Source organism: Leptosomus discolor, chromosome 2 (assembly GCF_034619465.1).
Source record: "Leptosomus discolor isolate bLepDis1 chromosome 2, bLepDis1.hap2, whole genome shotgun sequence".
NCBI lineage: Eukaryota > Metazoa > Chordata > Aves > Leptosomiformes > Leptosomidae > Leptosomus > Leptosomus discolor.
This window is the reverse complement of record NC_141392.1, coordinates 38932152-38946158: the sequence shown is the minus strand read 5'-3', so window position 1 is coordinate 38946158 and position 14007 is coordinate 38932152. Positions and strand designations below refer to the sequence as shown.

General features: G+C 36.2%; 1 protein-coding gene across 2 annotated transcripts in view; it reads left to right on the top strand.

Annotated features, from left to right (window-relative positions):
• The first annotated feature begins 5529 nt into the window (after positions 1–5529).
• The window catches only part of CNST (consortin, connexin sorting protein), a 35031-nt gene continuing 26553 nt past the window's right edge, over positions 5530–14007 (top strand). The window contains exons 1-2 of one of the 2 annotated variants that reach the window (XM_086482333.1): positions 5530–5924; positions 12727–12920. In XM_086482333.1, the coding sequence (XP_086338459.1) occupies positions 5537–5924; positions 12727–12920 (582 nt within the window). In that variant the 5' untranslated portion in view covers positions 5530–5536. Of the gene's footprint in view, positions 5925–12714; positions 12921–14007 lie in introns of both variants that reach the window. The other variant, XM_009950241.2, reaches the window with a different exon arrangement.

Below are 14007 nucleotides of genomic sequence, written 5' to 3'. Positions count from 1 at the left end.
CCTAGTAGGCATTGTCCATTTCCTTGCAAGCTAATGAACATGTAATGATATGTTGTATGTAGTTTATAGATAGTGCCACATAGCTACTCTATCACCTAGAGTTTCCTCTCCATTGCTGCATCTTCATTTTGGTAGTAAATGTAATCATTCATAAAATGAGATCAACGTTCTTCCTTGTGTGTGGAAATCAGTGTGCAATAATAAGAGTTTGCAGTACATGTTTTGGTTTTGCATGGCCATGATATTTTTCATATTGGTTTATATTAATTTGTAGAAGATTATTTATCAATATGAAATGAGATGCATTACAAGACCACATTTAAATGTTATTATCTTTACACCAGCTATCATAAAGATCAACAGATTTGTTCTTTTAAAGAAATATATGGGTTAGGTTTAGTCATTCTTTAAATTTCCATGTTTCTACAGGTTTTCTTTTTTGTTCTAGTGGTGGAAGCACCAACTCTGTAAAGGTAATGGTTTAAAAAAAATCCTGTTTCCTTTTCACAGAATCAGTGTGAATTTTTTTTCTCTAGGACTTGTGGGAAAAAAAAAAAAAAAGACAAAACCCCTGCAACAATAAAGAAAATTAAATTCCTTGATCCAAAGCACTATCTATTTTTTACTTGTCTTTAAACCTGAGACTTGCTTAATTTCTTCTTTAAAAGGATGCAGATTCCACAACATCTCTAGGCAGCCTGGTGGGTTGTTTATACAGCAACCTTTTCTAGGCTGAATAACTGGTACCACATGTAGTGCTGTCCCTTCCTCTCTTAAAGTGCTTGCCTCACCATGGTCTAGGTTCTCTTTTTTGTGTACATCTGGTTTTGTGTATATTGTGCACAAAACAAAAATACACAGCTGTAACTGATTAGTGGCTGATAGGACATAATGAATTCTCTTGTGCCCGTAACGCTGTTACTGTATCTCAAGAGAAAAAAAAAACGCTTGGACTCGCAGTCAGTTTTCTGTTTGGTATCTATGAAATGCTTTTCCTCAGAACAGAATGACTGGTTAATCCCTATTTCATATGGATGTGCTTCATTTATTCTAAAAGATAGTGTGTGTTCTGTTTGTCTTAGTGAATTTCATGTTACTCCTTTTGGAGCACTTATTGCTACAAGTAATTTTGAATTAAATCCTCAGAAATACTTAGGACTGCTTCTAACTGCAGATTTTATGTGGCTATTGAGCTTATCATCAAAGTTAATGAGAAGGTTGAGTAGAAGCAACACTGGGAACCAATCCGAAATGCCCATTCAATATTAATAGAGCAATATAGGTGATATAATGGCAAAACTGATTTTTGAAGAATTAAAAGACTTAAATCTCCCTAATTAACACAGAATAATTACGTAGCATGAGAATGAGAGGCAGGAAAACAGTGTCCAGAGAAGCTATATCAAGGCAATCAAATGGAATAAATAAATTATTTCCCATAAACTTTTTGAATATTAAAACCTTTTTAGCCCTTTGCCAGCAGATACGGTGTTATGATCTTGATCTTTTAGGTACGATACTTCTGAGATTAGTAAATGAAATACTGTGCTGTATGATCAGTAAACATTCAGAAAACCCACCAACTTTCCAGGATGGAGGAGCTGTGTTAGTATGAGGGGTTGTGGGAGGATTGTTTGTTTGTGGTTTTGGCTTGTTTTTTTTAAATGCACTCTTCAAATTTTGGCTGTGCCTGGTCAGGAAAGATCCCAGTTCTTTCTTTTTTTTTTTTTTTTTTCTTCAGAATACAGTCCAAACAACTGTATTTAAGGTTATGATTCCTTAGTAAGGATAGATGGAAGAAGGGCTCTGTATACACACAAAAATGGTCAACTAAAAAAGTTGTTGAAGTTATATGAAGTACCTGAAAGAGAACACTGAAGAGCATGGGCTTTTTAAAATTGAAATTGAACTAAAATAGAAGTGAGTACCATGATATTTCTGTAATGTACATACTGCTTGTCCTAAAGTAAACAAACATACAGCTAATTCCTTCACTACAGACTTTGTCTTTTAGCCACTTGGCAAGTATTTTCCATCTAATTTTTCATTTATGATATAATTGCCGTGATTATATATACCAGTTGCATGAATTTGTGTGGCAACTGGAACTGAAGCCCTTTCATTCTTCAGCACCTTTTAACAGAGGTCAGCACGGTTCTGCTCAGTGTTAGCTTTTATTTCAATTTTGGGCAAGCAGTGAATGAAGGAAAGATGTGCCTAGGAAGAAACAAACCTTTTTTTTATAACATGTTGTTTGCATGTACAATTCATTTTGATGGCAAAACAGAGAATACAGTAACTGCATGTCAATGGTCTGATAAATATAGTTCAAATCACTAGTGATTTTAATTCCATTTTTGTTTATAAGTGAGTGTTTCTGTTTGTGTTTTTAGACGGGGCTAAAGTTCATTCTCACAGGATTTATCTTCACTTTGGTACCTGCCTGGTGCCTTGGTAAAGTCAAAAGGAGTAGCAGATAGCAACATTGACAACCAGGAAGGAAACAAACTTTCATATTGTGGCCGGGGGGGGGGGGGAGATCCCTTTACAAGATCAAGGCCAAGACTGTTCTAAATTCTTTGAACTAGCTCTTTCTGGATTTTCATTCTTTAAGGAGTCATAAGGGTTGTAGAAAGGAATAGATTTTCAGGGCTATTTCTATTTGGAGAAATACTGAGTTTCAAACCATAAACCAAGAAATGTTGATCTGTGCTAGCTGCAGAAGCTCTCCAGCCCCTCGGCTAGAGAGGCGCTATCATTTTAGCCACATGTTAAAAGGAAATGAGTTAATATTTTCTATCAAAATGTTAGCTTCCTCTGTAGAAAATGTCACTTGTCAAAAGCATCTGTTCCTCATTTTGCACAATCTAATAGGAAACACCTTGTTCAAATGCATTCATGTTTCTGTTTCCCTGTGGCAGCTGTTGAAAGGATAAACTGTTGTCTACTGATAGAAGCAAGAGTGGTGGTAGGACATCCTGATCTTTAATTATTGCTGTTAAAACTAATTCCTCGTTGGCTTCGGGCAATTTTTTTCAACCTCGTTTGTTTGATGTATCATTTAATGTATGAGCTGGGGAGGGCAGCAGTAGTCATTATTCCGTATGCCAGGAAGAGGAAGAAGTTAACCTTTTCAGTTTAACATGGTGTTTGGGATTGGGGTTTTTTAATGCTTTAGACAGTTATCACCAATGTCATCAATAAATCAACATAACTATAGTGTGGGTGTCTGTAAAGAATGTCTTCTAGTTCTGATTCGTGCTGGTCTGATTAACTATCTGTCCTTTTAACCTTTCATTTCGTGTTTAACTCTCTTTGAGAGAAAAGGGCTTGATTAAGGAGCATCCTTCTAATGGAGAGATGCATTCTCCAGATATGTATCATCTCCAGAGTTCCCTTTCTTGTCTTTCTGCTGCTCAAGGAAAGCCAATTCTCTTATCAGATTGCCAAAGGAAAATACAACTTTTGTCTAGTGTATGATTCATTATTCTTTTAGAATAGAATATACTATTTCAGTTGTAAGGGACTTACAATGATCATCTAGTCTAACTGCCTGAGCACTTCAGGGCTGACCAAGTTAAAGCATGTTGTTAAGGACACTGTCCAAATGCCTCTGAAACACTGACAGGCTTTGGGACATCAACTACCTCTCTAGGAAGCCTGTTCCAGTGTTTGACTACCTCTTGGTAAAGAAAGGCTTCGCAATGTCCCATCTAAACCTCCCCTGGCACAGCTTATATGTAACAGGACAGGTAGTATTTTTTTGTGAGACTGGTATGGCTGGAAATGTTTAACAAGTTCTTCAGGTTGGAAGGAAAGATGGTGTTGTCCTAGCTGGTGCTGACTTTGGTTTTTGTGTTGCCCAGCTGGTGGTGGCATGTCGCCCTCTGTGTGCTTCCCTGGAACTCCCTACTGTCTGTTTATGTAGCCTGTACTTTATATGCTTGTCTGTGAGGATGTTATTGGAGCCAGTGTCAAAAGTCTTACCAAAGTCAAGGTAAACGGCATCCATTGCTCTCCCCTCCTCTGCTGAGCCAGACACTCCTTTGTAGAGGCCTATCAAGTTGTTTAAGCACTATTTAGCCATCATAAATCCATGCTGACTACTCTTGATGACCTTCTTGTCCTTCGTATGTTTGAAAATGGTTTCTAGGATTACTTACTGTATCACCTTCCAGGGACTGAGGTGAGGCTGAGCAGCCCTTCTCTAAGATAGGAGTGATGTTTTCATTTTTCCAGTCCTTTTAGAAACTGCAAAAGTTGTGGAGGAATGATTTTGGGAAAATCTTTTTAGTAATCTCTAACAGAAATATGTTTCCATGTATGAAGGAAAACCTACTTATTTTCTAAGGCATTTTTTAAAATTTTTCTGCAATTTGAATTCTTTTAGCAAGCAAAATGAAACATTATCTTGCATATTTAGCAAGCCTGTATTTCAGTTGTTTCAGTTGTATATACCAGGACATAAGACTGAAGAAAGCCTGGTGAAGACAGGTTTCCCAAAATGCCTTTTCATTTAAAGGAAAGCATAGGAAGCTGCTGTAGGAGGCTTGTCTAAGCTCTTCTGTAATACAAGAGTGCTTGCTGATTTTTGGCTTCGCTGTTTAAAATATGTGAGCTAAATCTAATAAGATGCACATAATGGAGCTCTGTTTCATCTGTATAGCTGCTAAGTTAAACCAGCACTATTGCCACGGTTCTAAAAGCTAAAGATGGGAACTGATACAGTAACAGTCCCGTATAAGTATTGTGTAACTGCTGCTAAGAGTTACCTTTTTTTTTCCCCTGCAAATACGCATCTAATTGCAGCATTGATTAGAGCTGCATGTTCACAAAAAGGGAAAATTGACCCCTGCTGAGAGTAGGTGGAGGATTAGGTTTTTTTATTCACAAGCCATCTGCTTCTCTGTATACTGAAGACATGTTGAAAGTTTTCTTGAAAATAAAGTGACAATATGAGTCAATAAACAGGTCTGCTTGCATCTAGTTTTTGTTACAGTTAATCTATCTGCGTATTTGATGTGATACCATCACTGACAGAATTAAAAGTTGTTCTGCTTTTATTCCTCTCTGGTTTATTTTCATTTCAGGCAAACTATGATCTTATGTGACAAGAATGCTTTTGTTTTAGCCATGGATTTAGAGGCGGGTGGTAGGAGTGGTTTCTGTTTATCTTTTTGTTTTTCTCGTTACCTGACCTGTAACACTGAGCACTGCTGTAAAGATCAGCTGTGCTATTGGTCAGGTAACCGGAACCAATTCTAACTGGATAAAAATACAAGTTCATAGATAGTGTTTTGTATGTCAATATGCTTTGCTGTAAGACTTACAATGGGGCAATGGATTACTGTTTGAAAAAAATTTTCCATGCTTTTAAAGTGTGTCACTTGGCTAATGTGATTCTTTATTGGCTGGCATTAAGTACGAGGTTATTTAGCCATTATAATATATATGTTATAAATACTTCTTCTGGTTTTATATTTTAGGTCTAAAAATATTTGGAGGGAAATTAAGTGGCTCAACAAGTAGCGCTCTAATGGATGACAGAGCATTTCCACCAAATGATCTACAAATAGACTCAAAGGACAGCCTTTCTGCTGACTATAGAGTGGAAAGTTTGGCATCTCATTTGGTTTCTTCAGCTGATGAAAATGAAAATCAACTTGACAATGATGGGAATGAGGTTCTGACCAGTCGTAGCATTGCTATGGGACGACAGGATAAAGGTGAGCAGGACAGCATCAATAATAATGAGAATATGGACAGTGGAGACTGTACCCCAAGCTGTAAGGAAAGTGAAACTGAGAGGAGATCTGTAAATGTCCATATGGACCCCCAGCTGGAGGAAAAGCCTATTACAGAAAAACAGACAGGTGGAAAAAGAAGTCCAAGAAGCAAAAGAAGCTCCAGTAAAAAATCTAAAGGTACTTTATGAAAAAAATTATTTTGTTGTGTTTGCTTAAAATAGTAACACTGTAGTTCTAATCTGTAAACTAATAAGATGTATTTTAGTTTTCATTCTAATTATTTTTAAAATTTCACTAAAGCGTTTATTGTTGGTTTGTTGGGGGTTTTTTTCAGAACTGTTTATAGTCCTAAATCAGTATCAACTCTAGGTGTCTTCACCTTCTGTCTTTAAACATTGGCTGTGCAGCAAATGGAACATATCTAGGCAGCCTGAGCAGAGGGAGGTGCAGAGTTTCAGTATGGAAATTGGGCGGACTTCCAAATCAGAATAGCCAGAACTTCAGGCAATGTGGTTTTGTTCGTTTGAACATCGTGCTTGAGTGCAAGATTTTCGTCTCTTGATCTGGTATCAAGATTTGAAATCTTGGTACGAGTACCAAATCGCTTGATCTTGGCCTGCTGCTGTCAAAACGTACTTAGATTTTTCAAAGCTTAGTACATAGTCCTAGGATGTGTATTTTGGGTAATGGGCAGCGGAAAAATTTATTTCTCTCAATTTTTGACATTACTTTTCCTTTAGATCTTTTAGATATGAATTGGACAAGGAAAATGTAAATGTTTATTGCAGGTTCTTATTACATGTTCTTATTTGAAATGCTTGTTGCCTTTTTGAATAAGTAGGATTTGTCTGTATCAACACGATGTGTTGTTATATTAGGTTTTTGCCATAAATACGAAAGCTTATGTGTCATAGTGCTGCAAATATATTAATTAAAATCAGTGTGTTTCATTTTATAGGTATCTTTGAAAGTTACTTCTAACAAATGAATCATGCCTGCTGTTTTTTTTTCCCTGTGCATTTTTTTTCATCTAGAGACTGAGAAGATGGGGAATTTGGCTACTTAAAATAGATAATTTTAAAATACAGTTTTCCTGCTAAATGGCAGGTCTTTTATGGACTAATCTGAAAACTGATGGAGATCTTAAAAGATTATAAAATAGATAAAGAAGGGGAAAAAAAGAAGCCTTGCATTCTGTTTCTTGTACATACAGGCAAAATCTAGAAGAGAAAAAATTATAATTTCTAGTAGAGAAAAGAGGATCCTGAAATATGTCATTATAGGGAGAATGAGTTCTCATTAAATGATGCAGAAGGGTCATTAAGTGTGTATTTCAACTGTAGATTTAGTGTTTAAAAATGGAAGAAAATACTTAATTAAAACAAAAGATTGGCAGAAGTAATTGAGAAAAAAAACATCTGTAGGATGGGAATAAGAAAAAACAAGTTGGTGAAATGTGATACAGTTGTGTGGACACGGATGTCTGAAGCAGGATGAGAGGAAGAGAAGGAGAAATTCACCCAAGTGCTGAAAGTCAAACTTTGCTTGTTTTGTCTCTCTGTTAGTTTGTATTCTTGTTGATACATGCAATCAACTGATGAAGTACCACAAAACAAGCCATGTGCAGTAGATGGTAATTTTAAGGCATAAAGCAGAAATCTGAAATATAGAACATTTCATGGGAAAAATCTAGAGATGTAAAATACCACAACAGAGAATGTCCTGCCTGCAGATCTCATAAGGGTTTTGTTGGATTCCTATGAACAAGTTCTTGGTACTTTATTAATAAAGAAATTTGACTGCTATAGAAGAAAGATCAAAATACAAAATTTTATCTCCCATTGATTATGGGCTAATTTGCGTTTAGCTTTTTTGATATTCTCATGTGATGGTTCTCCTGTTTTCACACAATGCAGTGACTGTGTCACAATTTCTTGATGTTGCAAATGTCTTAATTTTAGTGAAAATCTTTCATTTAATTTTTAACATCAGCTATTTTAAACAATTCCTGAGCATGTCTCTACATGAAAGAACCAAACTAGCTTTCTTGTCTTTATACCAACTCAGAGTTAAAGGAGAGAATAATCAAAGCAGAGTGGAAGATCCATGAGTGTATGACAGCAGAGAACCACACAACCAAGGTGGAATCACAAACTAAATACTTGTACAGCATGTATTATGGTGATATTTTTAACTTTTATTTTAACTATTGAGAAATCATGGATGAGTTACTTTGACTCATAGCTAAAGAAGAGATTTATGGATTTCTTCTTCTCTGCCCCTATAAGCAAACCTGTTAGGGTCACTGTTAAATGTTGCCATTCTGGAAAAGATGACATTTGACTTAAAAAACGTGTTGTTCATATTCCTTCTCTTGCTAGTGACTAAAGCAATGGACCTGGAGTATGGAAAACTACATTTTCCTTCTTTTTATTTGTTTGGGACTCACTCAACAGGAGATTGGTGATTGCTGGAGAGCCGATCTTATGCTCTGGACATACATTTTTGCTTCAGAAGAAAGAGCAAGCACTCACACTTGTAATGTGTTTGAAACCCTCTAAATATTTGCTTATAGAGCATAAACAGTTACGGGTATTTGGTTGTTATGGTTCTGTATATGCTTGGAATGTGTTGGAGCTAGAACTATCCTAGCTCCTACAACCGGTAGGCTGGAATGCAAGATTAAGAATCACTGTATCTTGTTGAAGATTCACCTAGTTCTCAGTGGCCAATAGAGGATGGATAGATAAGAATGTAAGGACAAGGCAAAAAGGTAGCGAATTGTTCATGTATTCTCCTTGCCATCAGCAATTATCCATGCAGGACTTCCCCAAGTGGAAATTGATAGACTGTAATAATAATTACGGTGAATTTGTCCCCTGACTTGCAGTTGGGTTTTGAGTCCATTTCGGTGTCTTGGAGTAGGTAGTTCCAAGATTTCACCTATGCACTGTTTGAAGAAGCATCTCCTTTAGCTGTCTGGATGCTGCAGTAGACTTGTTGGAAGGAATTGACAAGTCTATAGCTTCCAGATCGTAAACTCCTCTCACGTTCTTTTTGTACGCTAATAATAGTTTTGAATAGACTAGGCTTATATCTGTTTAAGGAGGACACTGGTGATCAAAGAAGTGATGTAAATTTAAATTGACAAATTTAAACTTTGGCGATTATTCATACTTGGATTCCTTGTAATGAATTGTACTAACTTTAGTGCAGTAAAGATAGTGACTCATGAAGTGTCATCTGCTTCAATGTATTTTTGTAAATGTGGACTTCAAATTATCCCTTTTCTCTGAAAATAATTTAATCTTTTTCCATGGATCAGTCCTGGCATAACTAGTAACTTAATATTGTAAAATCACAGTCTGTCATTCCTTACCATAGTATAGCACGGTAACTTGCACCTAATCATTTTTCCCCAGGTTAAATTCTGCAACATACACTTTTCCTGTAAATTATTCAGCTTATTTCTTGAAGCAGCTTGGAGCCGGGAAAAGAAAGTGGAGTGGTTGGGATGGATTTGGTGTTGCAGCAAATGAAATATATGAATATAAACTAATCAAATTATATGAAAACTCAAGCAATGTTGTTTTATTTAGGGTTCTGTGGTGCACTAAACAAGATTTTGAGCTTACTTAGTTAGGGTTATGTCTTTACCACCAACACTTCTGTCTTAAAATCTCTTCTCTTAAAACGGAAATATTTTTTTAACAGTTACTGGTCTTTTTTTTTTTTTTTTTTTTTCTTCCACCAATAGTTCTTGAATGAATCAGTCTGACCCAGCTTTCTCCTATTGAGTACCAAAGAATGTTTAAAAAAGATTACCATATGTTTTCTGTACTAGAAACTTCTGTTACTGGTGACTTAAGCTAATGCTACTGAATGTGAAAATTAAAATTCAATTAAAAAACAGAGGAGAATATCCATAATTTTATTTTGCTAGCAAATACCTCATACTTGCACCTCTGACTCAGTCTCATGCAGGTGGCAAGAGCATCTTAATTTCATAGACTTGCAGTACTGACAAAACAAAAAAAAGGTGAGACATAGTGAAAAATGCATTTGTCGTTTTTATTCACAGGGTCTGTCAAAATTGGATCTTTTTGCAAACATAGGGCTGCTTCTGTGAACTTAAGGCAATTTTGAGAAAGTTTGCTTCTCCCCTTAGGAAACATTGGCACACCCAGCTAGGCGTACAAGATGTCAGTTGAAACCTCTGTGAGTCTGGCACAGCAGAAACTTGAACCCGTCTCTCCGCCACATTCCTAGTGAGTGATCTGGCCATTGGAGAGCTGGTATCTTCTGTGGGTTTTCACATTTATTTTCATAAAGGCTTTGGTTCCGTTCTAGTATGGAACCAAAGATCAATGCATGGAGTAAATATCAATGCTTTGAAAAGTGAAAAAACTTAACCCTTGCTTCTTAAGCTATCAGAAATACCTGTAAGGTATTAATCTTTAGTAAAAAAAAAAAAAAAAAAAAGACAGTAAGATTGATTGATTCCAGGAGAAAGCAGAGAAAGCAGTGTTGTGTGCTGTTTTCAAGAATATGGAGGAAAAAAAAAATAGAGTTCTTAGCCCATAACACCTTTATCATTAAATAATTCTTGGTTATGGTGCTACTAAGGCACAAATGTTGTCTTGTGTTTAAAATAGAACAAGGCAGAATTAACCTGAATGGCTGTAAGGCCTTGCTTCAGAATCGGGAGTAATTTGAGGGCAGAATTCAATTCCAAGTGAGTGACAGCTCAACTAGACATAGGAATAATATGCAGTTTATAAACTATGTGTTAGCAACAGTACCCCGATAACGTTAAAATGGTGGTTTTTCATGATAGTTGCTACTAAGCATGTTTCACTCAACATTCATTTTTTGATATGACAGGTGATTATTAACTGCTTAATGAAGTGCAGTTTGAAGTAATGTTTTGGTTCGGAGGTTTTTTTCTGAGAGAAAAGGTTTGCCAGAACAAGTGATTCCTCTTTTCTGTTTTCATGATCATGTGCTGAACAGAAAGCTGTATTTTTAAAGACAGACTTAATTCCATTTCTGAAAGTAACTTTCTAGTTTGTGTCTTGCATACAGTTATGTCTCTTGTTGGTTTTGGCCCACAGCAAGCCCAAATAAATACTGGAAAAGCAGAGACACGCATTAGTATTGAAAAAGCAATGTTAAGTTACACCCATATTTTGTCTTGGCAGTAAGCCCTATGAAAATAGCCACCCACAGAGATGATTAGTACTCCTGACCTGAGTAGTTTACTTAATAAAAAGTTGAAAATAACCAAAAATAGAGTGGTGGAGCCTCCAGTGGACAAGCTAATGCCTTTCTTAATCCCTAAATCTTAAACCTGAATCATCACTATAGGGTTTTCGTTGCAATGAACACAAAGGAGTCTGAAATACGCTGTGTCCAAGCTTTAGAAACAGTCAGAGTGCAATGGTTACTTGAAACAGTGCTCCCACCTGTCCTGCTTTTAAATGGTAACATGATTTTCAGAAAATGGGTGTAGCTGGGGAATAATAACATACTCATCATAACTTGAGTTTATGAAAGTTTATTGTGCACATTTCAGTGGCCAAGTTCTCTAAATTGTTTTTAAAAAAATCGGATTTTTTTTTAAAGTTCAGTCCTATGTAAATGTATCAAATTCAATATTGTTTTATGGAAAAAGTGCTTGTTAATTGGTGGAATGAGCTGTAGTTTTCTCATTACTCCTAAGACTGTGTGTTATAGGAAGCTGTTATTTATTGCTTTTATTCTCTGATCTTTGTGAGAAACTGGTCCAGTCCGTATATGGGTAGTTGATTTCTGCAACTACTACTGCCTGCTCTACGCTTCTTCCCTAATCTCATTTAACATTTCCTGATAGCTGTCATATTAATGATCAGCAATATACTACAGATACTGCATTTCTAACAATAAAATGTGGGATTTGCATCCAGAAAGTTTTTCCTGTAATATTTTTATACTGTTATGCTTTATGTTATCCTTCACATGTTGCCAGTCCTCCACCTGCCTTCTGACTTTTTTGACTTCTATAAAATTGGAGAGAAGCAGTAGTGGACTGCCAGGGGATGTACCATGGAGAACCTAGTTTTCTGCCTAGCAAGAGTTCTGGAGGCTAAATTCAGTTTACACATCCTTGTGTCATTGTTACTTATATAGATCACCACTACTGGCTTCTTCCCTAGACTCTCAAATAAACTGTCCAGCTATTTAGGGGGTCTTCCTTTTCACTCCTCAGGATAGTCCCCCTGGCTATCTGTCCCCCACAACTGAATCCACTACTGTCATCATCTGCTTCTTTCTGTCCTTTAAGATCTCGTCGTCGCTGTGAGGAGCCACTGTGTTACCGTTTGAAGCACAAGTCAAACTTTCCGTCCTGCCTTCCTTCATTCCTTCCCCAAGACATCTCCCTAGAACAAGGTCCTTGGCAGGAGTGAAGAGGCAATCTAAGAACCTCGTTCAGTCTCTCCTCACCTACCTTCTTTTTGCCCTTTTTGAGCAAAACTCTGTTGCAAACAAGCCTGCTTTCTGTCTTTTCTGTATTACGATTCAGTTTTAACATAGAAAGTTGTCCACTTGGAGCTAAGCATTGATTTTTTAGATGAAACTGTAACACCAGTTACAACATTTTTTGTTCTAGGTTATCGTGGTCTCTTATTAATAACTCTGTAGAACAGTTTAGGCTAGGTGGGGTTTTTTTGCCCCAAGTTAAAGTCAGGTCCCAATTAGAAGTGTACAGAAGTACCTGATGTATGTTACTGTGTTTTTTCAGGCAGGTGAGCTGACACTGAGACAGACATATCACAAGTAATGTTGACAAGACCAGTATTTTATTCACTTGCAGGGATATTATTTACGATACTAGGGTTTTATTCATAGCTTTCTTATTGAAATTTCCCAGAAAAAGCAACTTGATGTATTTTTTGAATCCTAATCTAAGTACTTGTTCTTTTTAAAGGAGTCCCTACAGTGGGAACTACAGCAATCAAGGAGGAAAATACTCTTATCACAGATACAGATTCTGTGCGTGCTGAAGGTGCTGTTGAAGCAAATGAAAACTTTCACCAAAAAGAACAAAAACAAACATTGCAGTCTCTTTTCTCTTTGCTCCGTGAAGAGGTTGAGCAGATGGATTCAAAGATACTGCCCCTGTGTCTCCATCAGGTACTTCCTATGGTTCTGGAGTGTTGCACACAATTTTGTTTTTATTTGAGACCTTTATTCATTAGGAAAAAATGCATTAATTCAACATATGCCAACATTCATACCTGAACAGGGTATTTTCATGTATAACAGGTCATCAAGGCAAATGTCTCCTCTAAGGTCTTCTGATATATGTTAAATTATAAATTGCCTTGAAGGTATATGCTTGAAGGTATATGGTTAAAGGAAACTCCTAAGGATGGGTTTTCTAGTTCCCCAAATGATTAAATTCTAGTTTGGCAGGAAGATACAGGAACATTACTCTTTAACATGCCTTAAATACAATTTGTAAGACTCTGGTATAGTATACAAGACAGCTGATGTCTAAATAACGTCGTAAATCTTGAATTATTTTTACTGTTGCAGACTTCTTTCTAGCATGAATTTTATGCATGAATGCTAGGATTCAAGGGTTTTTAGTGTCTACATTTTGTAGCACAGTTGCCATACCTACAAGACCAAAAGAAATACTGTGTGTTTGAAACGCAATCTTTTTTACTAACTGGCCAGTATGTTTTTCTTTCTAAGATTATGATGCAAGACAAGTATGTAGATAGGACTTGACACAGTATTAGTTTATAGTTTAGTTGTGTTAAACTAACAGTGGACTAGAAGACCTTTTGTTTGGCTGTAGTGTCTAATGTTGGCTCTATATATAGATACTGTGCAATGTCTGGTTTGACTTAGTTGCATTATCTTTATTGTGGAAAACTGAATGATTGTGATATTTTAAACTTCTAAATGGTGATGACACTCCTGCATTATTCTTCTCTTTGATATAAATAAGTGTTTCTATTTGAGAAAAAAGTTTCTTTTTAGTATTGCCAGTTATAGATAATTTACATTTGACATAGAATTTTAAATTCATTTTTTAATCCATATTTGAGTGAAGATGTTTGATACTTGATTTATTTGGAACTTAGCATTAGGGTTAACCATTTGTACTTTTAGCCATGCCAAATTTGGTGGTAGTTCATGAGTCAGTACAAAGGTCTGTTTTGGAAAACAACATAGTTAGGGCAAAAACATCCAAACACTTTACAAACGT